The 25,612-nt window shown below is 42.4% G+C and overlaps 1 protein-coding gene across 3 annotated transcripts in view; it reads left to right on the top strand.

Moving 5' to 3' along the window:
- TMEM117 (transmembrane protein 117) overlaps positions 1-16,916 on the top strand; it is a 641,682-nt gene extending 624,766 nt beyond the window's left edge. Inside the window, exon 8 of one of the 3 annotated variants that reach the window (XM_075551848.1) lies at positions 14,872-16,916. In XM_075551848.1, coding sequence (XP_075407963.1) covers positions 14,872-15,518 — 647 coding nt within the window. In that variant the 3' untranslated portion in view covers positions 15,519-16,916. The remainder of the gene's footprint in view (positions 1-14,871) is intronic. The other 2 variants (XM_075551846.1, XM_075551845.1) reach the window with 2 other exon arrangements.
- Positions 16,917-25,612: the final 8,696 nt, after the last annotated feature.

The raw sequence follows: 25,612 nt of genomic DNA, 5'->3' as shown, positions 1-25,612 counted from the left end.
CACAGAGCGACGAGCTTGTTTGAACCTTTGACTGTGTGACTTACCCAACAGCACCACCTGAGGTCCTTCAATGTGAGGGAGATGGGGAAGAAAGCTTACCTCTTCTTCATCATCTTGGCCTGGTAGCTGTGTCACCTCTACTCAGATCTCATTGGTAATAACTAATCAAAGAGCTTCACTTTGAGTCAAGGAAAGCCAAGAGATGGAATCCCTTCTGGTTTAGCGTTCCAGGGAAGCAGCTTCCCAGGGAGACAGAACATCTTCAGTGTGGATTGATAATGATCTCTATTATATCCACATACCGTCTACTTTGGTTTGGGTTCATTGAGTGAGTTTCCTTTTCACAAGATACCACTCAGCACATCTTTCGCAACATTGATACTCGGTTTGTTCCTTCTTTACTACTGAAGTCACAGAGCAGTGGTACAGGAGAGCTACCATCATCCATAGGCCTGAAGGGGGTTAGGCTACTTCTTAAGGGAAAACTACTCTGTAACAGAGCTCACGTTCCTGTCCAGATCAGCCTAAAACAGAGGTTCCCAGACTCTCTGACCTATCACATCTTTGTCAGTGAAAAGAAAAAAAATGTACCCCCAGTTATCAAAAACATTGGTGCAATAGACCATAATCTAGGATCAGGTGTAGGTATCTGATCATGAGGCTTACTCTCTGGATGGTCCAGGGGCAGGATGGCCCAGTTTGAGAACCACTGGTCTAGGGGATTCTCTTCCGATTATTTCATTTCCCTGTGTGCTGCTTTGGGAACCGCGTCACTGAGATGCATCATTACATTCTTCTACAACATCTCAGTCATTCTCATCTTTAAAAGGTGGGCGAAGGTGTGGATTTTGGAATTACAATGTATACCTTGGTGTGACTGTGTGTGTGTGTGTGTGTGTGTGTTCTGAAGAAGAAGGAGTCAGATGAATGATCACAAATAAAGGGTGGCCTCAGTTCCCAAGCTGTGCAAAGACAGGTAGTAAACATGTGCGTTTTAAGAACAATACTTAGGATCTCATGCCTGCTATAATAAAACCCGCTGAAGAAATCTGTGCTTGCACAACCGTCTGTGCTGCTGCATAAAAATAGCCTGAGCACAGAAAATGTTAACATCTGAGTATTGCAAAAAAAAAAAAAGCCTTTGCTTCCCAACTAGGAGGCTGTTTGCTGCTCTGAGCATGAAGCGGCATTCCGAAATGGGAGTATGAGCTCATGACCAGGGAAGCTGCAGCAGGTTTCTCTCCCTTTACAAAATGAATCAGTCCTATTTATTAAATTCACTGGGTAAATCAATCAATTAGAGTGCAGGTCACATAGTGTGGTTTCACAGTCCCCGCTGAATCTCTATAGTATGCTACCCTCTCGGACTTCTAAAACAGCCATCACCACTTGGCATCACCATATCCCATTGGGGGGGCTTTTGCCTAGACCATCTGTTCTTGCTACCAGCTCTGTCCCAGACGATCATTGTGCTAATCTTCTCTCTGCCTGAGTATCAGAATGCCTGCAGAAATGTACGGCGTTAGTACAGAACGTCAGGTGAAAATAAAATAATTGGAAAATCCACTGATATAGAAGTAATATAGCCATTAGAGAATATTTTATTCAGAGCTATTTGGTGTGGCTTTGTCATCTACCGTGCCATTTATAGTCAGAGGCAGATTCAGATTTTCTGATGCCCACCGCTGATGCAGTTTGGAATGCCTTACTTAAAATAAATAAAAAATATATCCTAACATTATATTTAGAATCTTGGAGGGGGCCATGCACACAAGTATCTCTGAAATCTCAGTGTCACTAGCTTTAAGGTAAGTCCTCCTTCACATTGGGAAAGAGGCAGATACATGACTTCCATTGGAACTAAAGCCCGTTATCACTGAGTACTACTGTTTGCCCCAAAGGTTGCCAAGAAGAGAAACTAGCTAAGTTTTCTTTTTAATTAATCATTTAATTGGGGGCTCTTACAAATCTTATAACAATCGATCATTCAGTAGTGTTGAGCACACTTGTGCATATGTTGCCATCAACATTCCCAAAACAATTTCTTTCTACTTGAGCCCTTAGTTTCAGCTCCTCTTTCTTTTCCCCTCTCTCCCCAACTGCCCCACCCTCGTGAATCCTTGATTAGATATGATTATTGTTATTCTGTGTCTTATACTCCTCGATATCTCCCTTCAGCCACCTTTCTGTTATTAGGCCCCCTGGGGAGGGGTTGGATATCCAACCTTGTGACGGGTTTCCCCTTTCTCCCTCTTCCCGCCAAACTTACCACCCCCTACCCTCATGATATCGCTAATCCCACTACTATTCCTAAAACATGTATATGTCCTGAATTTCATGTGTTGAGAGCTCCTCTCTGTACCAATGTGCATACTCTGGTCTAGCCAGCTTCATAAGGTAGAACTGAGTCATGGTAGTGGAGGGGAGGAAGCATCAGGAACAACAGGAATGGTGTGTGTTTCCTCGGTGCCATACTGCACCCTGGTTGAATCATCCCTTTCTTGTAACCCTTCTGTGGGGGGATGTCCAATCGTCTACAGATGGGTTTTGGGTCTCCACTCCAACACTTCCTATGTCACATTGATATAACTGTTTGTTTTTGATATTTTGATACCTGATATCTGTTCCCATCAACACCTCATGGTCACACAGGCTGCTTTGCTTCTTCTATGTGGGTTTATTTGCTTCCCTGCTAGATGGCTGCTTGCTTAACTTTGAGGCTTTAAGACCCCAGACGCTACATCTTTTGATAGCTAGTCACCATCCACTTTCTTCACCACATTTGCTTTTGCTCTCATTTTGTCTTTAGCATTCGTGTCGGGAAGGTGAGTATCAAAGAGTGCCAGGTTATTAGAACAAAGTGTTCTTTTTTTTTTTTTAATTTTTTTTTTTTACAGGTGTGCCTCGGTCCTTGGCTCCACGCGAGAAACAGCTCACGCCGAGCAAACAAAGTGTTCTTGTGTTAAGGGAGGCCTTGAGTAGAGGCCCAAAGTCCATCCCCTTTCATTATAAATTAACATATTTACATATATACATACTTATAGCTTTACTTCTATAACTAGTTTTTGTCTCCTACTTCTTTCCTCTAGTTTCTTCCCCCTTCCTCCTATCCCACTATCACACTCACCCTCTGTTCAGCTTTCAGTAATTCCTCTCAGATACATTACACGTCATCAAACTCAGCTGGCATGTTAATAGTGTCCGCCATAAGATGGAATATATGGTAACTTTGATTTTGATGTGGCAGTGGTCAAAGTGTGCCAATTATCCGATCATATCACCTTAAGAACTTTATTCCTGAGCCCTTTGGACTGCCTCATCTAGTTTCCCTGTTTATGGTTATCTAGTTTCCCTGTTTACGGTTATCTAGTTTCCCTGTTTACGGTCATTCTGCCCTCAGAGAGCCTTGACAAAGTTAGCTGAGAGTTTGTGATAGTTCTGGTCGAACAGATCTGTGCAGGGTTGAGTGGGGGGTGGAGGGAGTGTGGTGAGTGCTGTATAAATGCTCCCCTCCAGCTGATGCTGGTAATTCATTTCTTTGGGATCTGCTCCTTGCTCACTGACAAGCCAAAGATGAAGTCAGACCATTTCCCCAAAATGGGCCAGGCGTACTGTTGGGTACCCGCACCTGCTGAGAAGACCTTTGAGAATTCTGAGGTCTAATCTCCAAGCAGGGTAGACTGAGCTAGGTTTCGGATGGTAGCGTCCACGGTGAGCAACTCAAACACAATCTGGTGTAAGATGTTGAAATGCAACTCCGGGACCATGATACAATTTTCTAGGAAAATGGCTACAAGTTTGGAGGGTCTAAGAAGTCAGAACTTCCCACCCCCTTGCTTTTGTTCTGTTGCTCTCGGTATTCTGTTAATTAGCTGGAGGGGCTCCCGAGGCTGCTCTGAAGCACTAAAGTTATCAGCATTATCAGTGAGAGCCTTTATAAAGCACCCATCCCTTGGGGCTGCTCAGTCCTACTACATCTGAGCATCTAGTTTCCTGTGAAAGGTCGTTTGCTTACCTGACTTGGTAAAACAATTGTTTCTGCGGAGACTTAGGGTGAAATTTCCAAAACAGTGTGACTAGTTTCATTTTAATATTCTCAACAGTTAGTGTCCTACACACTACTACATGTTAACTTTATAATAAGCTCCTCCCACACCCCTCCCCTCTTTTTATCATGGTGACTTCATTAGTTGCCTTGCTAAACATAAAGCCTTCTAAATCCATCAATGGCTCTTGTGTTAGTCTGACTGACTAGAGAAACAAATTCATAGAGACTCATGTGTATAATAAAGAGGTATAAGAGGCCTGGTAGGGCTTGATCAAGGGCAATGTAACCGAGAGGAATTACTGAAACCAAATGAAAGGTGAACATGGTAGTGGAACAAGAGGGAAGTAAAAGGAAATCGAGGAAGGAGCTAGGAGGCAAAGGGCATTTATAGAGGTCTAAATATGGGCATGTACATATGCATATATATATATATATACATATATATACAGAGAAAGAGATCTGTGCATATATTTATAGGTTTATTATTAAGGTAGCAGGTGGACATTGGGCCTCTACTCAAGTACCCCCTCAATGCAAGAATACTTTGTTCTATTAACCTGGCATTCCATGATGCTCACCTTCCCAACATGATAGCTGAAGACAAAGCGGGTGCATAAGCAAGTATAGTGAAGAAAGCAGATGGTTCCTGGTTATCAAAAGATGTGGCATCTGGGGTCTTAAAGGCTTGAAGATGAACAAGCGGCCATCTAGCAGGGAAGCAACAAAGCCCACATGACAGAAGCACACGAACCTGTGTGATCACAAGATGTCAATGGTACCAGGTATCAGGCATCAAAGACCCAGAACAAAAAAAAATCATGTCATTGTGAATGAAGGGGAGTGCGGAGTGGGGACCCAAAGCCCATCAGCAGGCAACTGGACATCCCCTTACAGAAGGGTCTCATGGAGGAGATGAGCCATTCAGGGTGCAGTGTAGCAACGATGAAACATACAACTTTTCTCTAGTTCTGAAATGCTTCCTGCCCCCCACTATCATGATCACAATTCTCCCTTACACATCTGCTAGAACAAAGGATGTAAACTGGTACAGAACTGGAAACACAGGGAATACAGGATAGATGATCCTTTCAGGACTGGTGTTGAGAGTGGTGATACTGGGAGGGTGGAGAGAAGGTGACCAAACATCCCGCTTTTGGTGGGACAGTCCTGATTTTTAACAACTTTTTCCATGTCCCGCGGTGTTTTAAAAGAGTCCCGATTTTGTTGAAAGAATGCACAACAAGCTAGGGTATATGGTTTTCGGCTGTCCTGTGGCTATTTCGCCAGGATATGAGTTTTATCAATGGTGTCCCGCTTTACCAACGTTAAAATCTGGTCACATGTAACCCCCTCCCTGAGGGACGGACAACAGAAAAGCAGGTGAAGGGAGACATCAGACAGTGTAAGATATGACATCATCATCATAATTTATAAACTATCATGGGTTCATGAAGGAGGGGAGAGTGGGGAGGGAGGGGAAAAGGAGGAGCTGACCAAGGGCTCAACTAGAATGCAAATGTTTTGAGAATGATGATGGCAACAAATGTACAAATATGCATGACACATAGATATATGTATGGATTGTGAAAAGAGTTGCACAAGCCCCCCCATAAATGATTTTTTTAAGAAAGAAATGAGTGTTATATAAAAGAGCATTGGATATTGAGAAAACATCCCAGCCTGGTCCAGATCAAGTTAATAAGTCTGATATTAGCCCATATGTCTGATACCAAACTAGTGCAGAATAAAGACAGTCAAGATTCTCGAGTGAAAGCTAGACCTTGCTCCTAACTGTGAGCTCCCTGCAGTCTAGACAAGACCGTTGGTGCTTGCAGACGGAATAGAGCATGGGGTTTGCTGCACAGGCTCTGGCTTTGCTACTGACTAGTGGTGTGGCCCCAGCAAGTCCCCTCACCTCAGGTTTTGTATCTGTTAAATGTGGACAGTAACACAGGGCTGTTGTGAGGAAACAATAAAGACATTCAAGGCACACTTCCTGCCATGTAGTAAGCAACCATAAACTTATCCCATTTTTACTGAATGCTTTTCCATTCACCCATCCGAAATGTGTGTTTTTGGTGTGATTCCAGAGCATTGGAGGGCTCTCTTATCCTTTGTTCCAGTCTTCTGCATTGAGTTCTCAAGAAAGAGAGAGATAAGAAACCCCTCTCCCACTAAAATGTCCAGTATATCGAGGGCCAGTGGAGAGCAACGAGTTCCCATTGGCATTTGTTTAAGCATTTAGGACTGGGGTGCTGAAGCCATCCCGATCCAAGATAGTTTAATTTGTGCATGTCAGAAATAACTCGAGTGGTTACATCTGTTTAGTGTAGCTCCTCTGGATCCCCTGACAGATGGTTTGCTGCAGTAGGTATGCGCCTTCCTTTTATACGCTGGGCTGCAGCTGATAAAAATAAATCATTTCAATCTACGTTAAGAAAAAAAATTTACCCTGCATATTTGACTTCAATAACAAAACGGATAAGGAGTGAGTGATTAGTTCACACTAGTCGCCAAAGTCCATTGTTCTCCTGGGCTAAACGGAAGCGTTAAATGCCAGCTGTGTAATTATGTCCTCTGCTCTCTTCCCTTAGACCTGTAAGGTAAGTGCAAAGATGGCTTCACAGTGTGACGTACTCAGCCTCTGGAGGCAAGAGGGGAATGGCCTCTCAATTCAGTCTCGGAAGCTCCTCCGAGTCCTATTAATGCCAATCCCCGTGGATGCTCTGCCATCTGTCATCCCAGCCAGACAAAGGAAGTGTCCCATTGGTGGCTGCCATCTGAGTAAATTAGGAGGTGGGTGGGGGAAAGGCCAGAAGGAACGCCAGTACGGCCGAGAGGAGAGAGCTCACACTGTTGGCCCAAGGATGCCCACGGGAACCCTTTCGGCAAAAATGGAAACTGCCGAAGTAAACAAGCCTCTGTAGTGCCTGTGTGCTATTTTGGTTCCCGAGCTGTGCGGGGGCTCAGGTGCTTTACAATGGTGAGCGTGTAGAAGACAATGACTAGCGCCCCTTCATTTTATTTCCATGGGTGCATGAGTTCTGGTAAATGAGTAGCCAGAGATTGTTTTCTTAAAGAGCTCTCCTGTGTCAATCAGATCTTGAGAAATGCTGGGAAGGGTAGGCCAATGGTCCATCCGTCTGAATAGTCTGTCCCTCAAAATTAGCAAGGGGCTTGTTACAGAGACACAAGATTGCTGGCTTCACAACAATCATCCCCAAAGATCAGGAATTGATGTGAAGTATACAAGGACTCCTTGCTCTTCTCTCCATGGTGGATTTTTCTAATCTCTGGAAATGATTTCGACTTGAACACATTTGCACATCTCCAAGAGCACCTGTTCCATTCCCGTTTCTATCTAAAACATCAAGCCCTGGTATTTTCCCCAAACTCACTGTTTGCACGGCCATGCTTGCTTCCTCGTCGCCTTTTGAGCGTCACCTGCCCCTGAGCGCCTCCCTTCTGCCCAAACCCAGGCCTTCCCACTTCATTGATACATGAAAGAGGAGGATTCTAAGACATCTCTCATGCTCTCCAGGAATTATCTTCACAGACAGAAGAAGAGTTGGAAATATGTCATTCATCCTGATCCTTGAGATGCCTATTTTACTTTTCTCCATTTTCCAGATTACATCCAAGTTTCCCAGCATCCTAGAATTCATCAGATAATTAAGACACTGATACTTTGAGAGACTAGCAGCTTATGCCTTTTTTGTTTGCTGGAAATACTGCGTTAGAGTCAACTGATCGCATTAGTTAGCAGATGTTTTCTGAGTTAACAGGTGCTGAAATCTAGAGTAGGACTGAGAATACAGAAATGAACGTGACAGAGTTCCCAAGCTCAAGAATGCCGTACGCTTATGGCCATCCAAGTCACAGCTTCCGCTTTCTCGTTTTAGAATTACAAAGTGTCCACCGCTACTTGACCTGTTGGTTCTGTACTCCATGAATACTCTCCCGCTTAGGAAGGAACCAGTGATAACAGGCACTTTGAGAAGCTATATTCATTTGCTTTTATGTCTTAAGAAGATACTTTACCAACTCAAATAATTATTAACTCATAAATTATATCATAAATGTCTTCAATTTACTAAATGGCTAGCTCGTGGCCCGTGCACTTAGTGTGGTTTCGAAATCTCTCTAAATTACCTAGGGGAGAGTCAAAGAGAGGCTAAGTTAGTAAGCCGTTTTCTCTGTCCATGTCCGGACTAAAAGAATAGGCCAGACAGCCAGGAAGCCGGATCCCAGAAAGTGTGAACACCGTGTGTTTGTCCCGAACTCGCCTTCTCAGAGTCCTGGTTGTTTGCTAACCCATGCTCGATATTCAACAGCTTCATGGGACATCAGTAGTCCATGTGCTTGCACTAAAGGCAGAGCATGGCCAAGTGGTAGCATTCATTAGGAATAATGCTAACTGGCAACCCAACAGAGTAAAAGATCTAAAAATATTATAATTGTATATTTGATCCATATATAGGGGAAAGATCATCACTTTATAGTACTTCTCCTTTATCAAAAGAAAAAATAACATTTCTCCCAAATAGTTGCCATGTGCTGTGCTAAGCAGAAGGGGTCTTTCATGAAGAATCCTTTTAAAATTAACTAGTTGAGGATTCTCTAAACCGCCACAAAGTAATAAGATAAAATTAGAGTATCATTTTTAACAATCAGTAAGATTCATTAAAAGCATAAAAGACAAGGAAGAGGTAATCCCACCAACACCATGCAGTGATTTCTCATTAAAGCAGACAGGGAGATATTTCAGCGCGGAGATTCATAGAAATAATGTATGGATTCTCACCCTTCCTCCTTGCTGCTGTACATTATGTTCTGTAGTTGAAACAGCAGGGGAGAGGCAGGAGCTCTTCTGTGATGAATGCTAAAATAACCGGCCGTTAGCAACACCCTCCAGGACAGGGCTCCACAAGCGCACCTAGCGTTCTTCTTTTTAAAAAAATCACTTTATTAGCGGCTCATACAACTCTTTTCACAATCCGTACATACATCATTTGTGTCCAGCACATTCCTACATATGTTGTCATCATCATTCTCAAAACACCTGCTTTCTACTTGAGCCCTTGGTATCAGCTCCTCATTTTCCCCTCCCTCCCCACCACGCCTCCCACTAAGCCCTTGATAATTTATAAATAAATATTATTTTATCATATCTTATACCATCCGACGTCTCCCTCACCTAGTTCTCCGCCATCCGTCCTCCAGAGAGGAGGTTACATGTAGACTCTGTCATCTGTTTCCCCTTTCTCCCTCACCCTCCCTCCACCTTCCTGATATCGCCACTCTCACCTCTGTTCCTGAGGGGCTCCTCTGTCCTGGATTCCCCACATTTTCAGTTCCTATCCGTGCCACTGTACATCTTCCAGTCCAGCCGGTTATGTAAGGTGGAATTGGGATCATGATAGTGGGGGGAGGGGGGGAGCATTCAAGAACTAGAGGATAATTATATGTTTTATCGTTGCTACACTGCACTCTGACTGGTTTGTCCCCTCCCCACAGCCCTTCTGCAAGGTGATGTCCAATTTCCCCCAGATGGGCCCTGGGTCTCCACTCTGCACTCCCCCTCATTCAAAATACTATGATTTTTTTGGTCTTTGATACCTGATACCTGATCCCTTCGATGTCTTATCATCTCACAGGCTGGTGTGCATTTTCCATGTGGGCTTTGTTGTTTTTCAGTTAGATGACCCCTTGTTTATCTTCCAGTCTATGGGACCCCAGATTCTATATAATTTGACAACTGGGCACCATCAGCTTTCTTCACCACACTTGCACATTGTATTGGACAGGGTTCTCTAGAGAGACAAACCAGATTGCTAGTAATTATATATAAATATATTTATAAAGATAGATATATAATTCAAGAAATAAACCATTGAATAGTCTACAGATAGATAATACAAGAAATTAACAGTTAAGTTATAAAGCAGTGGGATACTAGCAGTCCTTCAAGTTTTTGAGAGCTGCCAGTTACTAGTCCCCTTCTGTAGAGAGAGCTGGGCTATATATACCCAGGCAGCAAACTGCAGGGCAGGTCCCCAACTGTCATCAACTGTCAGTCCCCAGCTCCAGAGATGAACATTCCAATCGTTTGGGCTTAAAGGGACCTCAACTCACAGCGACACAGTCCACAGGCTAGGCATCCCACAGGTAGTGTACCCCTTTAAACTGAGGCACAGAACAAGCAAGCCATTTATTCCTCTGCCCTTCAGTTAATCCTACTTGTGTTTATCGGCCAGGCTGGCACAATAAACTATAGCACCCATGCAACTGCTTTGTCTTCAGTGTCTGTGTTGGGGTAGGCTGGTGTGCTTATTCCTGTGGGCTTTGTTGTTTCTTAGCTAGTTGGCCGCCTGATTGTCTTCAAACCTTTAAGACCCCTGATGCTATATAATTTGGTAGCCGGCCACCATCAGCTTTGTTCGCAACTTTTGCTTATGCACCCACTTTGTCCTCAGCGATCAAGTTGGGACAGGCCGGTGTGCTTCTTCCATGTGGGTTTTGTTGTCTCTCAGCTAGATGGCTGCTTGTTTAGCTACAGGTCTTTAAGACTTCAGGTGCTATATCTTTTGGTAGCTGGGCACTATCAGCTTTCTTCACCACATTTGCCTGTGCACCCATTGTCATCAGCGATCATGCCAGATAGGTGAGCATCTCAGACTGTCAAATTGTTAGAACAAAGTGTTCTTGCACTTAGCTGTTCTTGTGTGCGTCATTTCCAGGTGGGTCACTTCAGCAAGGTGAATTTATTTCTTTTGGTAAGTGTTTATTTCTTTTGGTAAGTGTTTGCCCTCAAAATGTACAATGCTACATTTTTTGAGGAAACTTTGCTCCATGTGAAAGCTATGCATTCCATCTTTTGGGTCCTCAAGATGAGATTTCCTGGCCCATCATAAAACCTTAAGCTTTGTGCGATGTTTGCTGCACAGACTCTCCAGAGGGCTCAGACGACATTTGAAGGACTGATCCTAGCTCAAACCCAGCACTTGATAGATGAGAAAACCCAGTTTAAATGATCCCATTTGAATCTGTCTTTGAGTTTGTCATATCTCAAAGGGAAAAAAATTGTGTGTGTGTGTTTTAAGGAAAGAAAGCATTACAAATGTAACAACAAATGTTGTAATGGATGGATGACAGAGAAGGATGGACACCCTTATTCTGGACAGAAGGATGAAGGGCATAGTAACGTGAAGGGATCCTCTAGGGGGGACATTTAGTGGTAGAAAGAATACCTTCCCCTAGTCTTAGCGCTAAAGTGCCTTGATGCTGTGGAGAGTTGAGCTTCCGGCTGCTAACTACACAGGTCAGCAGTTTCAACACACCAGTCACTTCGTGGGTGAAAGATGAGGCTTTCTGTTCCAGCGAAGTCCTGCAGTTTGGAAAACTTCAAGGGCAGTTCTCCTCTGTCCAGTCACGGTCAGCTGGGATTGGGTTGCTTGCACTAGGTTTTCGTTTGTCTTTTTTCTGGGTGCATCTTCTTCTTTGTGTTCATTAACTTCCACTGTTGTTCTTTGATTGTGTTACCGTCTTTTCCTTTGTGTTTTAGAGTCTCCTTTTGCCCATCAGTGAGGCACCAGCCTCCAAACTCCATGAGCATGCCATTATCTTCCTCTCTTACTCTGAACTGTTGCTTGTCTTCAGGTGCGCCTATCCTGTTGCTATAGAAACAAAGAACTCTTTAGGAGGGACTTGCCCATTCATGAGCTACTAAGACCAAAGAGGGCAGCACATTTCTCCAAGGGACTTTTGTGGGTCAAGAATGTGGTGGTCCATGATTTAAACACCAGGACCTTTCTCCTCAGCATCCAATTTGGGTTTTTGGCACCTACAATTTACAGCGAGAGTATGCATAAGAAAGCCCTGCCACAGGAGCGCTCGTACGGCTCTTCTTTCCTTCTCGGGTTTTATTCTAAATCTAAAAGCTACATGTCCGTGCATCTTTAATACTGGCGAGGAGCTCTGAAGTTTGCCATTGCCTCTGCTTTGCACCTAGCTCTCGCCCTTCTCCTCCCACTCGGTTTCTACAGTGTGCTTCGCTCTTTCCCTCGGCTCGCAGCCCCTCTCTTCCACATCCCTGCATCTTTTTTAGTGTGGTTGTACCTGCCGTGTAATAAACACATCGAATTAAAGAGACACGTTTCCAAATATTCTCAGCCCTGTGTCTCTTCCAGGACCACATGAAATATTACGTCCTTGATAATCTTTTCTGCAAAAGTCAGACCTCATTTGCTCCTTGTGGGGTCTTTTTTTTGGCGGGGGGAGAGATGGGGTGCAGTGTTTGTCATTCTTTTCTAGTCTCTCAGCAGTGACACTAGCATGCATTGATGTTGTGGGCCACTCATTTAGTACATCTCAAAGATGGCCCCCTCTTACGAGTTATCTTTTGATGTCCTATTTCCCCACCGAAATGAATCTCTCCCCTAGAAGACAGAAATGCATGTCTTCAGTCTCTATCAAGGTATTTTGCCCAGAGGCCATTATGATGCCAATCAATGTTTGGTAATGATGCTCACCTTGGTATTTGATTAAGTTTCTCCAGGTCCAGCACCCTGATTTTGCTTTATGATTGACTTTTTAAAAAATTTCCACAACCATTTTATTGGGTGCTCTTATCATGCCATTCCATAGTTCATATGGTTGATCTTTTATTTGATTTTTTTATTTAATCATTTTATTGGGGTTCGCTTACAAATCTTATAACAGACAATCATTCAATTGTATTAAGCGCACTTGTACATATGTTGCCATCAACATTTCCAAAACCTTTCTTTCTACTTGAGACCTTAGTATCAGCTCCTTTTCTCCCCCTCCCTACCCCTCCCACCCTTGTGAATCCTTGATCAAATATATATTGTTGTTGCTTTTTCGTGTCTTACACTGTCCTTGTATCCCTTCACCCACATTTCTGTTATTGAACCTCTGGTGGGTGAGTTATATATCCACCCTTGTGATGGGTTCCCCCTTTCTTCCCCTCCCACACCCACAAGCCCCCTACCCTCATGATATCACTGCTCCCACTTATTTAACTTCAAGCCTTTAAGACCCCAGACACTATATCTTTTGATAGCCGGGCCCTGTGACTCTGTTTTAGCTTTGAAGCTCTGGGAGAGCAGGAAAGATTTGAACTGAACAGTGGCAGATGTTATAAATATTTTATAACAAGTTACATTCCCATTTAGATGGGCAAAATGAATCATTCAGGGAACTTCCATTATAAATATTGCAAACCCCGAGTAGCTGAATTAAAAGTGCCCTGGTGAGAGAATGGTGACGAGCTGGGCTGCTAACAGAGACATTAGTATTTCGAACCCACCAGCCATTCCAATAGACGCAGTGATCTACTTTTGTAAAGATTTACAGCTTTGGAAACACTTAGGGGGCAGTTCTATTCTATCATGTGAGTTAAAATCAACATGAGAGCCACAGGTATTTTATATTTGAGTCATTTCAGTACTGGCAGAGTTATGCGCCAGGTGCTGTGCTTAAGGTCTATTCATCTCGTGTAATGCAAACAACCTTAATAAGTATTATTTCTTTCTGTCCATAAAGAAATTGGAGAATTTGAACAACTAGCTCAAGATCCAGAGCCAGTAAATTGTGATGCTCAGATTAAAACTCTTCAACCTTCCATATAATCGTAACTTGAAAAATTTAATAATGATGATAAACTCACAGATATTTATGTATTATGGTGTAGTACATATTGCAAAATATATTTTTACCCTTTTTACACATGTGTGTCCAATCACCTATCTCTCTCTTGTCACAAGAATTCTTTAATCGTGGGATGCAATCGCTTAATTATGGACAATATTGTTATCTTCCAATACAAAAGAAAGTACTGTTGGCATGATACATGCGGTAATTATAGCTGACGCTTTTCAAACCCTCTACATGTAAGATCTAATTTGCTTTAACAAACCTATGAGGTGACTATTGCGATATTATTGTTCAATGTATGTGATACTGTAAAATGTGAAGTGAATTATTATTATAATAAAAATTATATGGCATCCAGTATCCCTTGAAAGTTATTTTTGCCCATTTTCCAATTTACAGATATAAGAATAGCACTAAATAATGTATCACTAAGTGATATCTTATTTATACAACATTTTAAGTACCACAAAGTACATTAGTTAAAATCTCCTCAAAACATGTCTCCTAAAGAAATTGATTAGATTTGGTTATATTTATGTGCCTGATAAATGCATTCTGTTCAATGGGAATCTGATGTAATTATTTTTAAAGTCTTTAAATGTATGCTCAAAGATTATTGATCTGGATCACATTAACTAATGGTTTAATCAACAGGTCACCTACAAAGCCATGTGAATTCAATTGATACACTGCTGTGCTCACATGGCAAAATGATTTATTTCTTGCCCAGACATAATTATAAAACTGAAGAGATGTTCAATCATACATTGGAGTTTTCTAAGACTTTATTAGGACTTTGTTTTCAACATTAATTGAAATGTTCTAGAAAATAAGCTATGTGGAATCAAATTTGAGTGTAGCAATGGTGCCTTTAAAGCAAGGAGAGCTAATCTTGTTAGTATATATGCCATAAATTACTGGCTCTGGGGACTTACACATATATTTTCATTTGCCTAGAATCCATTTAGCAAATTCCCTTTGCCAGTGCACTCAATAGCCAGAGAGCCGTCTCAAAAATGAATTCTTAACAGACCTAAAGCATTAGCAGTTTATACCGTTACACCAGCAGCTCCATTTTGTTGGAGATGTTTCTGTCGCACTTTTATGGCTTTTTTTATTAATTCAGTATTTCTTTTTTAATGCAGGCAAATGGTTTAATTATGGAATCATCTTTCTCGTCTTGATTTTGGATCTTAATATGTGGAAGAATCAGATATTTTATAAACCTCATGAATATGGGCAGTATATTGGCCCAGGGCAGAAGATTTACACAGTGAAAGACTCAGAAAGTTTAAAGGACTTGAACAGAACCAAGCTGTCATGGGAATGGAGGTCTAATCACACGGACCCTCACACTAATAAGACGTATGTTGAGGGGGACATGTTCTTACACAGCAGGTACATAGGGGCTAGCCTGGACGTCAAGTGTTTGGCCTTTGTTCCAAGTCTGATCGCTTTTGTGTGGTTTGGATTCTTCATCTGGTTCTTTGGACGGTTTCTGAAAAACGAGCAAGGCATGGAGAACCAAGATAACACTTACACTCGCATGAAAAGAAAATCCCCCTCGGAACACAGCAAAGACATGGGCATCACGAGAGAAAACACCCAGGCCTCAGTGGAGGACCCGTTGAATGACCCGCCTTCAGTCTGCATCAGGTCCGACTTCAACGAGATCGTGTACAGGTCTGCCCACCTGACGTCGGAAAACTTGAGTTCCCACTTGAATGAATCAACCAGCGCAACGGAGGCTGGTCCAGAGCCGATAACATCTCAAAGTCCACCAACGAACTAGACTCCCTCACGTGGGGATAGCACAAGAACCACTTGAGTGTAACTTTAAAAAAGGTAGTTTTTCCTTTTCTCCATGTAAGGTTTACGTAGTATTAGGTAAAGACACATAAACAACAAGGCCACAACGGTGCTCAACACGCTTTCTCTAGGACTCATGGTTTTCTATTCGTATTATAATACGTGTGCCTACTGTATATCTCACAGCCCTCTAGAGACCGCTTTCACAGTTGCACAAGCTTTGGACTGACTTTACAGCATTGTAGATGCCTTCCTGTGCATTCGATGGTCAGCCATAGTGGTGCCTTGAGACATTAAACTCTTTTTAATTGTACCAGAAATGAAGGGTGAGATGGTTCTCTAGCCTACTTCTCCTGGGTGTTTTTTCCATTTCGTGTTGTTTTGTCTTGTTTTGGAATACAATGATTTGTATCACCATTGGATAGCTGAGCAGGAAGCAGATAAGGCCAAGCTGTGGCTCCAGAAGAAGCTCACTGAGCTGGTGACTTTGACACCTGGACCAGAGAAGAGCCTGGCGATTCCCTTGTAGTCAGTGGCTCTTGGCTATCTGCCAAGTACTGATACAGATGCAAACTCCAGTCATAGGAGGCCGGTAATCCTGTCTGGGTCACTACTTATGAAATGTGACTTTCTCCAACTCTAATTGCAGTAATTGCAATTAGATGATAATACCCAATTATGTTTTCCTAATTAAAGATAAATTGCTACTTGATTAAAAATCCTGCCCTTCACCTTTAGGAACAAAGGTTAAGAGGCACAGTTGGGTGAACTCTCAAATTTATTGACATTTACACAAAGCCCCACAAAGAACAAGGACCTGGAGCTTTAATCATGTGAAGGTTGTGCCGCTCCACCATCTACAACGTTTGTACATCTTTCTGTAAATAAGGCTCTGGATGGTGGAAATCGTCAACCCCGAGCACATAAACTCCACTGAAAATCACGCAGTGGCATCTTGTGAGGTAGAAAATGATGTGCATGGGAGAATCTGTTTAGTGACTTGTTGTGTGTACATTTTGTCTTTTGTTATTGTTTAAGAACTAAGCATCGCACATTAATAAATAAGAACCATTTATCAATGATTATGTGATGCTGTTTTTTGTTCATCTCAGAGGGAACCAATCATAATTGAAGAATAGTCCATGACACTGAGTTTTTAAGCTCGATGCCTTGTATGTTAAGAAATGGAACAGTCCCTAAAAGATTTTAATTTTGTTCTATAAGTTGTGGTTATGTGTACCTTGGGGGCAGGAGGAATGGAGAATCGTTTTTATGGCAAAATTATTTTCCTGTCACATACTGGCATATCTGTATTTTGTCTTCATGATTTTAAAAAATCTCTCTTGTTTTGATCTATCTGCTTTTTAAGCTTGCAGCATGCTAAATTTAGCATGCATAATAGAACTATGCATTTATCTGTCACTTGAGAGCCAGCTTTAATAAACATCTTTCTACAATTGTTTACTAAGCAGTTGGAACCAAGCCCCTGCTGTTTCTTTTACCTTTAATAGCCATGCATGTTGCTACTTAGAATCATAAATATCTCTGACACTGAGAATGCAGAGATCAAATGCACTACAGTTTTCCCCTGACCACATTATCTAAAGAACACCTCCACTTACCATGTTATCTCTGATCTGTGGTACCAGTGGCCATTACCAAATTTACATAGCCAATCATACCACTGGGGCCATACCAGCGAGTGTAAAATGCTCATGGAAAATGGCATTAAGAGATAATGCAATTGTGCCGCAACTATTTTGAAGTCCTTTTCTATTTATAATTTTTGAATTTGTCCTTTAGAATCCAGAGGGAAATTGTTTTAGAAAGTGGGAGCTGATTAGCGGGATATGTTATATATAAAAATGGTATCTGAGAAATCTGTGTTTGCATCTCCACAAAAAGTGTCTCAGAGAGAGAACCTAATTAACAAAAGTAGCAAAATTTTATAAATCAAAGGCAACATGGAAGTACCTTTATTTCAGGGTTAGCTTGAGAACCTGTCAGCTGATCTGAAAATATATCTTCAAATTTTCCAACAGTGTGAATGCCCAAGGGAATACTCTCCAGAGATGTCCTTTGACGAGCCACACAGGACTGGAACCTTAGAAGGCTCTCGGTGTACCACTGCACATACCAGGCTGGGGTTTTTCAGCTACACTTTTTACCTGACTTCTGCTACATCGTGTGGCTATTGCATTTCCCAATTGCCCAGATACCAATTAAAGTTTAGGAAAGAAAACAACAACAAGGTCATAATCAACTCTATTCATAATTAGTCTCGAATCTTATGCCATAGCAATAGACAACGATTTTACAGATCTTCCAGAATATTGAACCATCTGTATGTACTGTTAAGGGCATTTTAAAAACAACAACAATAAAAGCCCAGCAAATTCAGTTCCTTTTTTAAAAAAACATTAAAAATCCCAACTGCAGATTTCAAAGGAATCTTAACTACTGTGAAGTCTAAATCGCAATGTTACGTACAAGCTACAGCCGGCCCCGGGGTTACAAATGCAAGCCTTTCTGAAGGAGGCCGTAAGCTGAGTCTGTAGATAAATTGGAATACTATTCTTATTTAGATACCCACAGCTATGATTTAGCTCTGCTTGAGTGCAAGCAAAGGCTTGAGGCCTCTCCCATGACTTAAGACCAGCACAGGCTGCAAAGAAAGGCAAGTGTACTAGAGAATTCGTTTTGAGTAGGGGTCTGTCCAGTCATTTCAAAGTGGAGCCCGAGTGACATAGCAGTCAGGGGCCAGTGCAACTTGTCCATGCGACTGGTATTTGTAACCAAGGAACTTGGATAATTGTATATTTTTACTACTCGACAATTATAGTATTCCACGCGGTGAAGAAGATACACTGATTTGATGTGACTTCAGTATCCTGCATGTATAGACTGCTTCATTAGTAGTTTAAATGGAAAATTAAATAAGCACTATGAATTTATGCCTGGTAATCTACACTTACAAATAAATCTTATCACTGCAGTCCCCATGTGTAACATACGGTGCTAGTTAGTTGCCTCATCTTCTCCACGTGGTGACTATTGTCATTTTTCCTTATCTTGTGGCACATCGAAGATCATCAGCGCATCCTATTAAAAGCATTGGGAATTATTTCTTCTCCATTTTCCTTCATAGCCAAACAAGCACAAACTCTCCTTTGGCTTTATAGCATTAGACTTATCAGCAGGTACTGCCCAGACACATTACTGGCTGCCAATCCATGGAAAGAAGTCATTCAAAACAGACACCTAGATTGGAAAATAGGCATGAATCCAATCATTATCTTTTACCACTGGGCTCCATCAGTCATTCTGCTACATTCTTTGCCTGGTTTGTAGGATACTGACCCAATACAATATGAAAACGAGAAAGGCAATGCTCGTGATAATGTATGGCGAGCTTCTTATGCCAACTGTATTATCTGGCATTTGACCAAAACCTCAGCACCCCAACAGCATAACAGCTGCCTGTTCCCACAACGAACAGATCCTCAGAAAAATTTGAACACCTGCGTGTGCCACCCCAAATTAGTGTTGCACATTCCCCTGCAAACGATAAACTCATTCCCTTGTCTACCCATCCAACTCTGACCCGGTAGCTGGCCTTACCCTTAAAGAGAAGAAGCACATCTTCATTAGTTTTCCAAAAGATACACTTGCACTTTTCTTATTTATCCTGTTTGGATTTTTAAACATATTTGGCTGTAGAAGGTTTTGTTTCAAAGATTCCCAGAAGGCGAATAGGAGCCAATATAAATAAGAAAATAAAGCTCATGAAGAGTTGACTTACTACCGTTTGGACCTGCAGTAATTATTCTCCCAACTTAAATTCACTTTGTGACAGATATAGTACAGTCAAGCTACCAGTGTATTAAAATTTAAACAACTAGAGAAGCTTAGATGTAGTTTTTGTGCAAATACAAAGAGGTAAGTGTTTATAGTTAAAAGAGAGGCTTAGGCACTCGGGAAAGAATCAATCAAGGTTGCTGAAAAGAAGCGTTGGAAACAATGATGAAAGTTTTAAGATGAAGGCGCTTGAAAACACGAGAGGGAGTAAGGCTTTTGTCAAAGGAGTTTAATATAAAGTTATCATGAATCTGATACTCGTGTGTATGTGGAAGAGGGCTTAAAAAGATATGCTCAACAGAGGTGAGGGAATAACAAAGGAAGTTTGTTTCTTAAACATTCTGTCATTGAAATTACTCTACACTGGGCCAGAGAGCATGGTTAGACCTGGGAGAGGAGACGTTGGGCCCAGGACACAAATTACAAGGTTTAAGGTGGGGGAAGGAAGATACAAACATAATCCAGAGACTCTGAGACATTCTTGTTGGAAGAACAGACTTAAGATGAACTCTGTCTGTAAGCATTTTATCAGTACATAAAAGCTTACATCTTATAAACTAAAACATCTGAGAGATTATGAGAGTCTGAAAGGTTAGTGAGAAATAATTCAACAGCATGATTACTAATTTAGTATGTGTTTAAAACACCACTGAAAATAGTTTACGTCAGTGAGACAAAGCAGTTATTTTACTTCCAAAACCAAGCCCGTTCATTGCCACCAAGTGGATTCTGAGTCACAGCAACCCAATGGGACAAAGTAGAACTGCCCCACAGGGCTTCTGAGATTGCAAACCTTTAGTGGTGCCAACCGCCTCGTCTTTCTCTGGCAGAGTAGCTGGTGAGTTCAGACTCATGGCCTTGAGAAAGCAGCCCAATGGTTAAACTATCACACAGATACTGCATTTCACAGGCTTCCCTCATACCTCTGTCCTCCAATACGATTTTTAAAATAAGGTATTAAATTCCTTGAAGGAGCCCCAGTAGTCCTGAAAGAGAAAGATGGCTGCTGACTGCCAGGGAGGTGGTTCAAATGAAACTACCTGCTCCGGTAAAGATTTAGAGTCCACTCCCCCCCCCAAAAAAAAAAAAACCCAACCACTGTCATTGAGTTGATGCTGCCTCATAGCGACCCTATGGTCTACCCACAGGTAGAATTGTCTGTGAATTCATGAGGCTGTACCCTTTACTGGAGTAGAAAACCTCATCTTGGGGTAACCAGCCTAATTCATAACACCTAGCCCACCAGAGCTTCCGTTACAACCCTAGAAATCCAATAGAGGGCAGCTGTGGGGCAGGATGCCTTCCGTGGTAGGGACTTTAAGGTCTTTGAAATAAACCATGTTGCCATCAAGTCAATTTTGACTCCTGGCAACCTCGTGTGTCAGAGCAGATTCATGCTCGATGGGGCTTGGGATGGCTGGTTTTAGGTAAGTAAATCATCAGGCCTTTCTTTGAAGTGCCTCCTTTAGTAGCAGTGAGCAGGTGAGCCTGTTAACCATTTGCACAACACAGCCATTTACTTAAATTCCTTAGCATGGAAAAATTTTCCTACTGGGGTTCATAAGGATTTATCTTCATAAATAAGAAATACCACCAAAATTCATCACTGAAAGGTGTAGATACAACATTAATTTGTAGATGCGTCTTATCCTATTACTGTTTTTCACTCCAGCTCCATATTAAAAACCCATTATTTGTTCAGTGTTTGTATTAATAAGATTATCATTTAGACTTTTTACATGAATATAAATCATCACATTCAATCCTTATATTTCCCCCGAACTCACTGCCATCGAGTTGATTCTGATTCACAGGGTTTCTGAGAGTACATCTTTGCTGGAAAAGAGAGGCCAAGGCGTAAACCACAGGGCCATCTGCAAATTTCAAGACGAGGGCCATGAGACTCAGAGAAGTTTAACAACTTGCCCACGGTTATAATGTATGATGGTTCAATTTTATGTCGATGTGATGTGACCTTCTGAGAAGGTGTAAGCTGGAACAGATGACATAGTTGTTAAAAATGGGCTGCTAACCACGAGTGCACTTCGAAACCACCAGCCTCTCCTTGGGATAACGGTGAAGCTTTTGACTATTGGAAAGAGTCTACCATGCCCTAGAGGGTTGCTATGTGTCAGAATCGGCTCAGTGGCGGTGAGTTTGTTTGGGGGGTGAAGGTCTAGATGGAGTTCAACCTCTCCAACAGGACACAGCCCAGTGATGGCCCCTTAGGGACGGTGCTGTTTATAAGATGCTGTGGAGAACTGGTTCTTCTCTTACCCCTTTCCTTCCTACTTGCTTGAATCCTGCCTACTTGGCTGCTGGGGCTGGCAGCCCACGTCGCATGCCAAACCTGGGAGCTGTCAACACACTGCCATGTTCCTGCCAATGTTGAATCCATGTGACTCTGCCCCCACGAGCCTGTGATCTCCCAGCTTCCCAATCTGCCATCACTGGCCAATAGTTGGATGAGTCTGTAGGGACTTCCAACTGACCTATGCACTTGAGTTGGGCTGGACTGGGTTGCTTCTTTGATAAAAATGTCTTTCCTGGCATAAAGTTACTTCTTCAACCAATATGAGTGTCACTGGTTTTGTGTCTCTAGAAAACACAACCTAACACACAACAGGAAAAGACAGGGTTAAGATGTGACCCAGGATTTTCTGACCTTAGAATCCTTCATTCTCTGTTACAATCATTCACAGACACCCAGCAAAGCGACAGTATCTCTTTCCAAGGAGACTTGGGGGAAGATGACCCGAGAACCGTTAAAATCATAAGACTTTGGATTTCTAGCAATTCTTCTCCCTTAAGCACCTGAGTTTTTAAAAACCAAAAACATTAATTTTTTAACATACAATTTATATATTAAAGCATACGATTAAAACAGATAAGAGCGACTTAGATGGCAAGAAGCACCCAGTTCATTGCAGGGGTGGATTACCCACGTGAAATGGTATTTTACAGATTAGTAAGTAAGCCCAAATAGACCCATGCTTTCTTTACTTACCTGAAACACTGTCCCTTTAAAGGACTGTAAATATGAAAAGAGGCTTTGATTGTGTAGGAAGGGCTGTGAGATGGGGAGAGACAAATGACAGCCTACCACAAACAGAGTCATTATTGTGGTTTAGAAAAAAAAGGGGGGGGTAGATTGTTCATTACAGATGAATCAGTAAGCAAAAGGAAATCTGTGCTCACCTTGCGCACCGGATAACCTGACACGGCCTCATTGCCATTGTTTTGATTTCAGCCACGGCTACAAAACTGCAACCCCATTATTTCCTAACACAGTTTCCACGCTGGACTTGGTTTTCTTCATGACTCCCTTGCCCCAGGGGAGGAGGCAAGGTGGAGCTGGCTTATTTTAAACAGTCTCTCCGCCGTTGAGTCAGTCCATTGCACTTCCTAGAAACCTTAAAGGCAGGGGAGAACTGGCCCTGGGCGTTTCCAAGACTAGCTCTCTTCACAGGAGCAGAAACCTCAGACTGCTCAACACATGGTTAGCACCCTAGTGTGTCCCCCAGGGGTGGGGGCGGGGGAGTTAGCTAGTTATGAATACTCAAACAAAGATGGGTTAACAGTCAGATTTTAAAATATGGTCTCTCATAACAATTCTGTTTTAAAGGGGAAAATATCTTAACTCTAATCCTTTCTCAAAATCCTTATCATGGTGACCAAGCTGTTGGGAAGGGCAGTGGCCTGGAAGAACTCCCTGTTGAAAAACAGGAGCCTTATTTTCTCATTCAAAATGGAGACAACAACATGGGGACTCAGAGGGTGCTGATGAACTACAACTGCCCGGGGCAATGTATTCCTGAAGGCGACATCCAGTGCGCCAGTTCTGCTGTCCTTTCTCAGCACTGCTGCCCAGGACTGTGGTTTGACCACGTGCTCTCAATTTTCTCTCCCACAATAGTTGTTTTGAGCTCCAAAAGCTGCAAGGCCATGCCTGTTCCCTTTTAACAGAAGTTCAGATCCCTGAGTTTAAAACAAGTGGCTAAATTGTGTGAAATCAATGCCCATAATCCCTTGGAGCTTCTGGGCCAAGCTTCTTCCTCAAGATTTCCTCAGCGCTACAGTTCTAAATGATTTCCTTCCTTTTCTGATTGCTTTACCAGCTTCTCTTATCAGAACTCTCTCATCCGCTCATAGTGCCAGTAATCTACCACCTTTCACAAATCCTGAAGTGAAAGTGCTTGTGTCTTCAGCATTTAAAAGAGAGCGGGCGCAGACACCTGAGCCTCAGCACGCCATGATCTCTTTGGTTGTATTCGTTGCGTCAGATAGAGCTTTCTGAATTAGGATGTCATACCAGACTTGCCCTTTAGAAGAATCCAACGTAGTGTCCTGTAGAATCACGACAACAGCTCATCTAGTCCTGATCCTCTATAAAGTGGCATTTATATAATGCAGTAGTGTGGCTTTCATTCAGCTGTAGACGTGGCAGTTTGGTGCAGTAAAGATTTATAGCTTTGGAAACCCTATGGGGCAGTTCTCTGTTCTACAAGGTGGCTTTGAGTCCAAATTGACTGGACCGCTGTGCATTTTATTCTTACCTGAAACAAAAGATGAGAGAAATAGCAACAACCAAATCAAGAAACGCAGCTATAACGATCTCAACGGATTGTTATGGATCATAAAATCACTACATAATTATCTTTGGACAAATTATTATGTTCTTGAATTTCAGAGCAATATTTAGAACATTTTCATATTACAGGATACTGGGAGAATGTGCCATTTACACATGCTAATGGTTTCCAAACAGATAGATTTTATATACTTTGTTTCTTACACAACTGCACCCTCACCTGCCCTCATTCCCACCACTGCCATGACCAATGCTTCATCCTTTCTTCTAGGATAACTGCAGTTTGCTTTGAACCCACCCCGACCTTGTCCAGGGCAGCATGCATTAGCAGTGCTACCAGAACAATGTTTCTAAACTAGAAAGTTCTTCACACCATGACACTTTTTTTGCTTTCTTTTTAATCAGTGTATTGGAGGCCCATACAACTCTTATCACAATCCATGCATCCATCCATGTGTCAAGCACATTTGTTGCCATCATCATTCCCATAACATTTGCTTTCTGTTTGAGCCTTTGATATCAGTTCCTCATTTTCCCCCTCTCTTCCTGCTCCCCCTCCCTCATGAGCCCTTGATAATTTATAAATTACTATTTTGCAATTTCTTATACTGTCCAACGTCTCCCTTCACCCACTTTTCTTTTGTCCATCCCCCAGGGAGGAGGTTATATGTAGATCCTTGTAATTGGTTCCCCCTTTCTACCCCACCTTCCCTCCAACCTCCCAGTATCACCACTCTCACCACTGGTCCTCAAAGGATCATCCATCCTGGATTCCCTGTGTTTCCAGTTCCTATCTGTACCAGTGTACATACTCTGGTCTGGCCGGATTTGTAAGGTAGAATTGGGATCATGACAGTGGGGGGAAGAAGTATTTAAAAACTAGAGGAAAGTATGTTTCATCGTTGCTACACTGGACCCTGACTGCCTTTTGCCCAACTCACTCACTCACTGCCAGTTGGGTGGATGCTCGAAGGGACAGGGGAGAACAGCTCCTGTGAGTTTTGGAGACTGTCACCAGGAAAAGAAAGCTGTCCTTTTCCCGCAGAGCAGCTGGTGGTTTCCAACTGCCAACCTTGCAGACCACAGTCCAATGTGGAACCCTTAGGCCACCAGGGCTTCTAGCAGTGGTTCTTAACAGTATTGTGTATTACTTCACCATGCCATTAAATTAACATGTGAGAAGTACTATCTTGTTCATGTGGCAATGGAATCAGGTGTCTACTGGGTAGTCTTCCATTCAGTGACTTCAGAAATCAGACCTATTCCAAAAACCTATTTTTTTTTAACTCCTGGTGTTTTTGTTTTTTAACATCTTCAGTTGAATTCTGTGTAACCAGCTGCCTGGGGAGGAAAGATCCAAGGCCAGGAAGACCCCAGGGGAAATTTTAGGGACAGACTTGGCAGTAGACAGCATCACTTCTCACGGTCTCCCGCTCATTGACCAGAGCACAGCTGCAGAGTTGCCTAACTGCAAGGGAAGCCAGAACATATCCTTCAGCTCTGAACCCATGAAAACCTAAGGGAGCCAACGTGGAATGCTTCTAATCAGAGGGATATTTTAAAACTATACCCAGACAGGTTCCACAATACAAGTTCCAATTCAGTGGGTCAGGAATGGTTGCTGAAGA

This window comes from Tenrec ecaudatus, chromosome 6 (assembly GCF_050624435.1).
Source record: "Tenrec ecaudatus isolate mTenEca1 chromosome 6, mTenEca1.hap1, whole genome shotgun sequence".
NCBI classification, from domain to species: Eukaryota; Metazoa; Chordata; class Mammalia; order Afrosoricida; family Tenrecidae; genus Tenrec; species Tenrec ecaudatus.
This window is presented reverse-complemented; position numbering and strand designations above follow the sequence as displayed.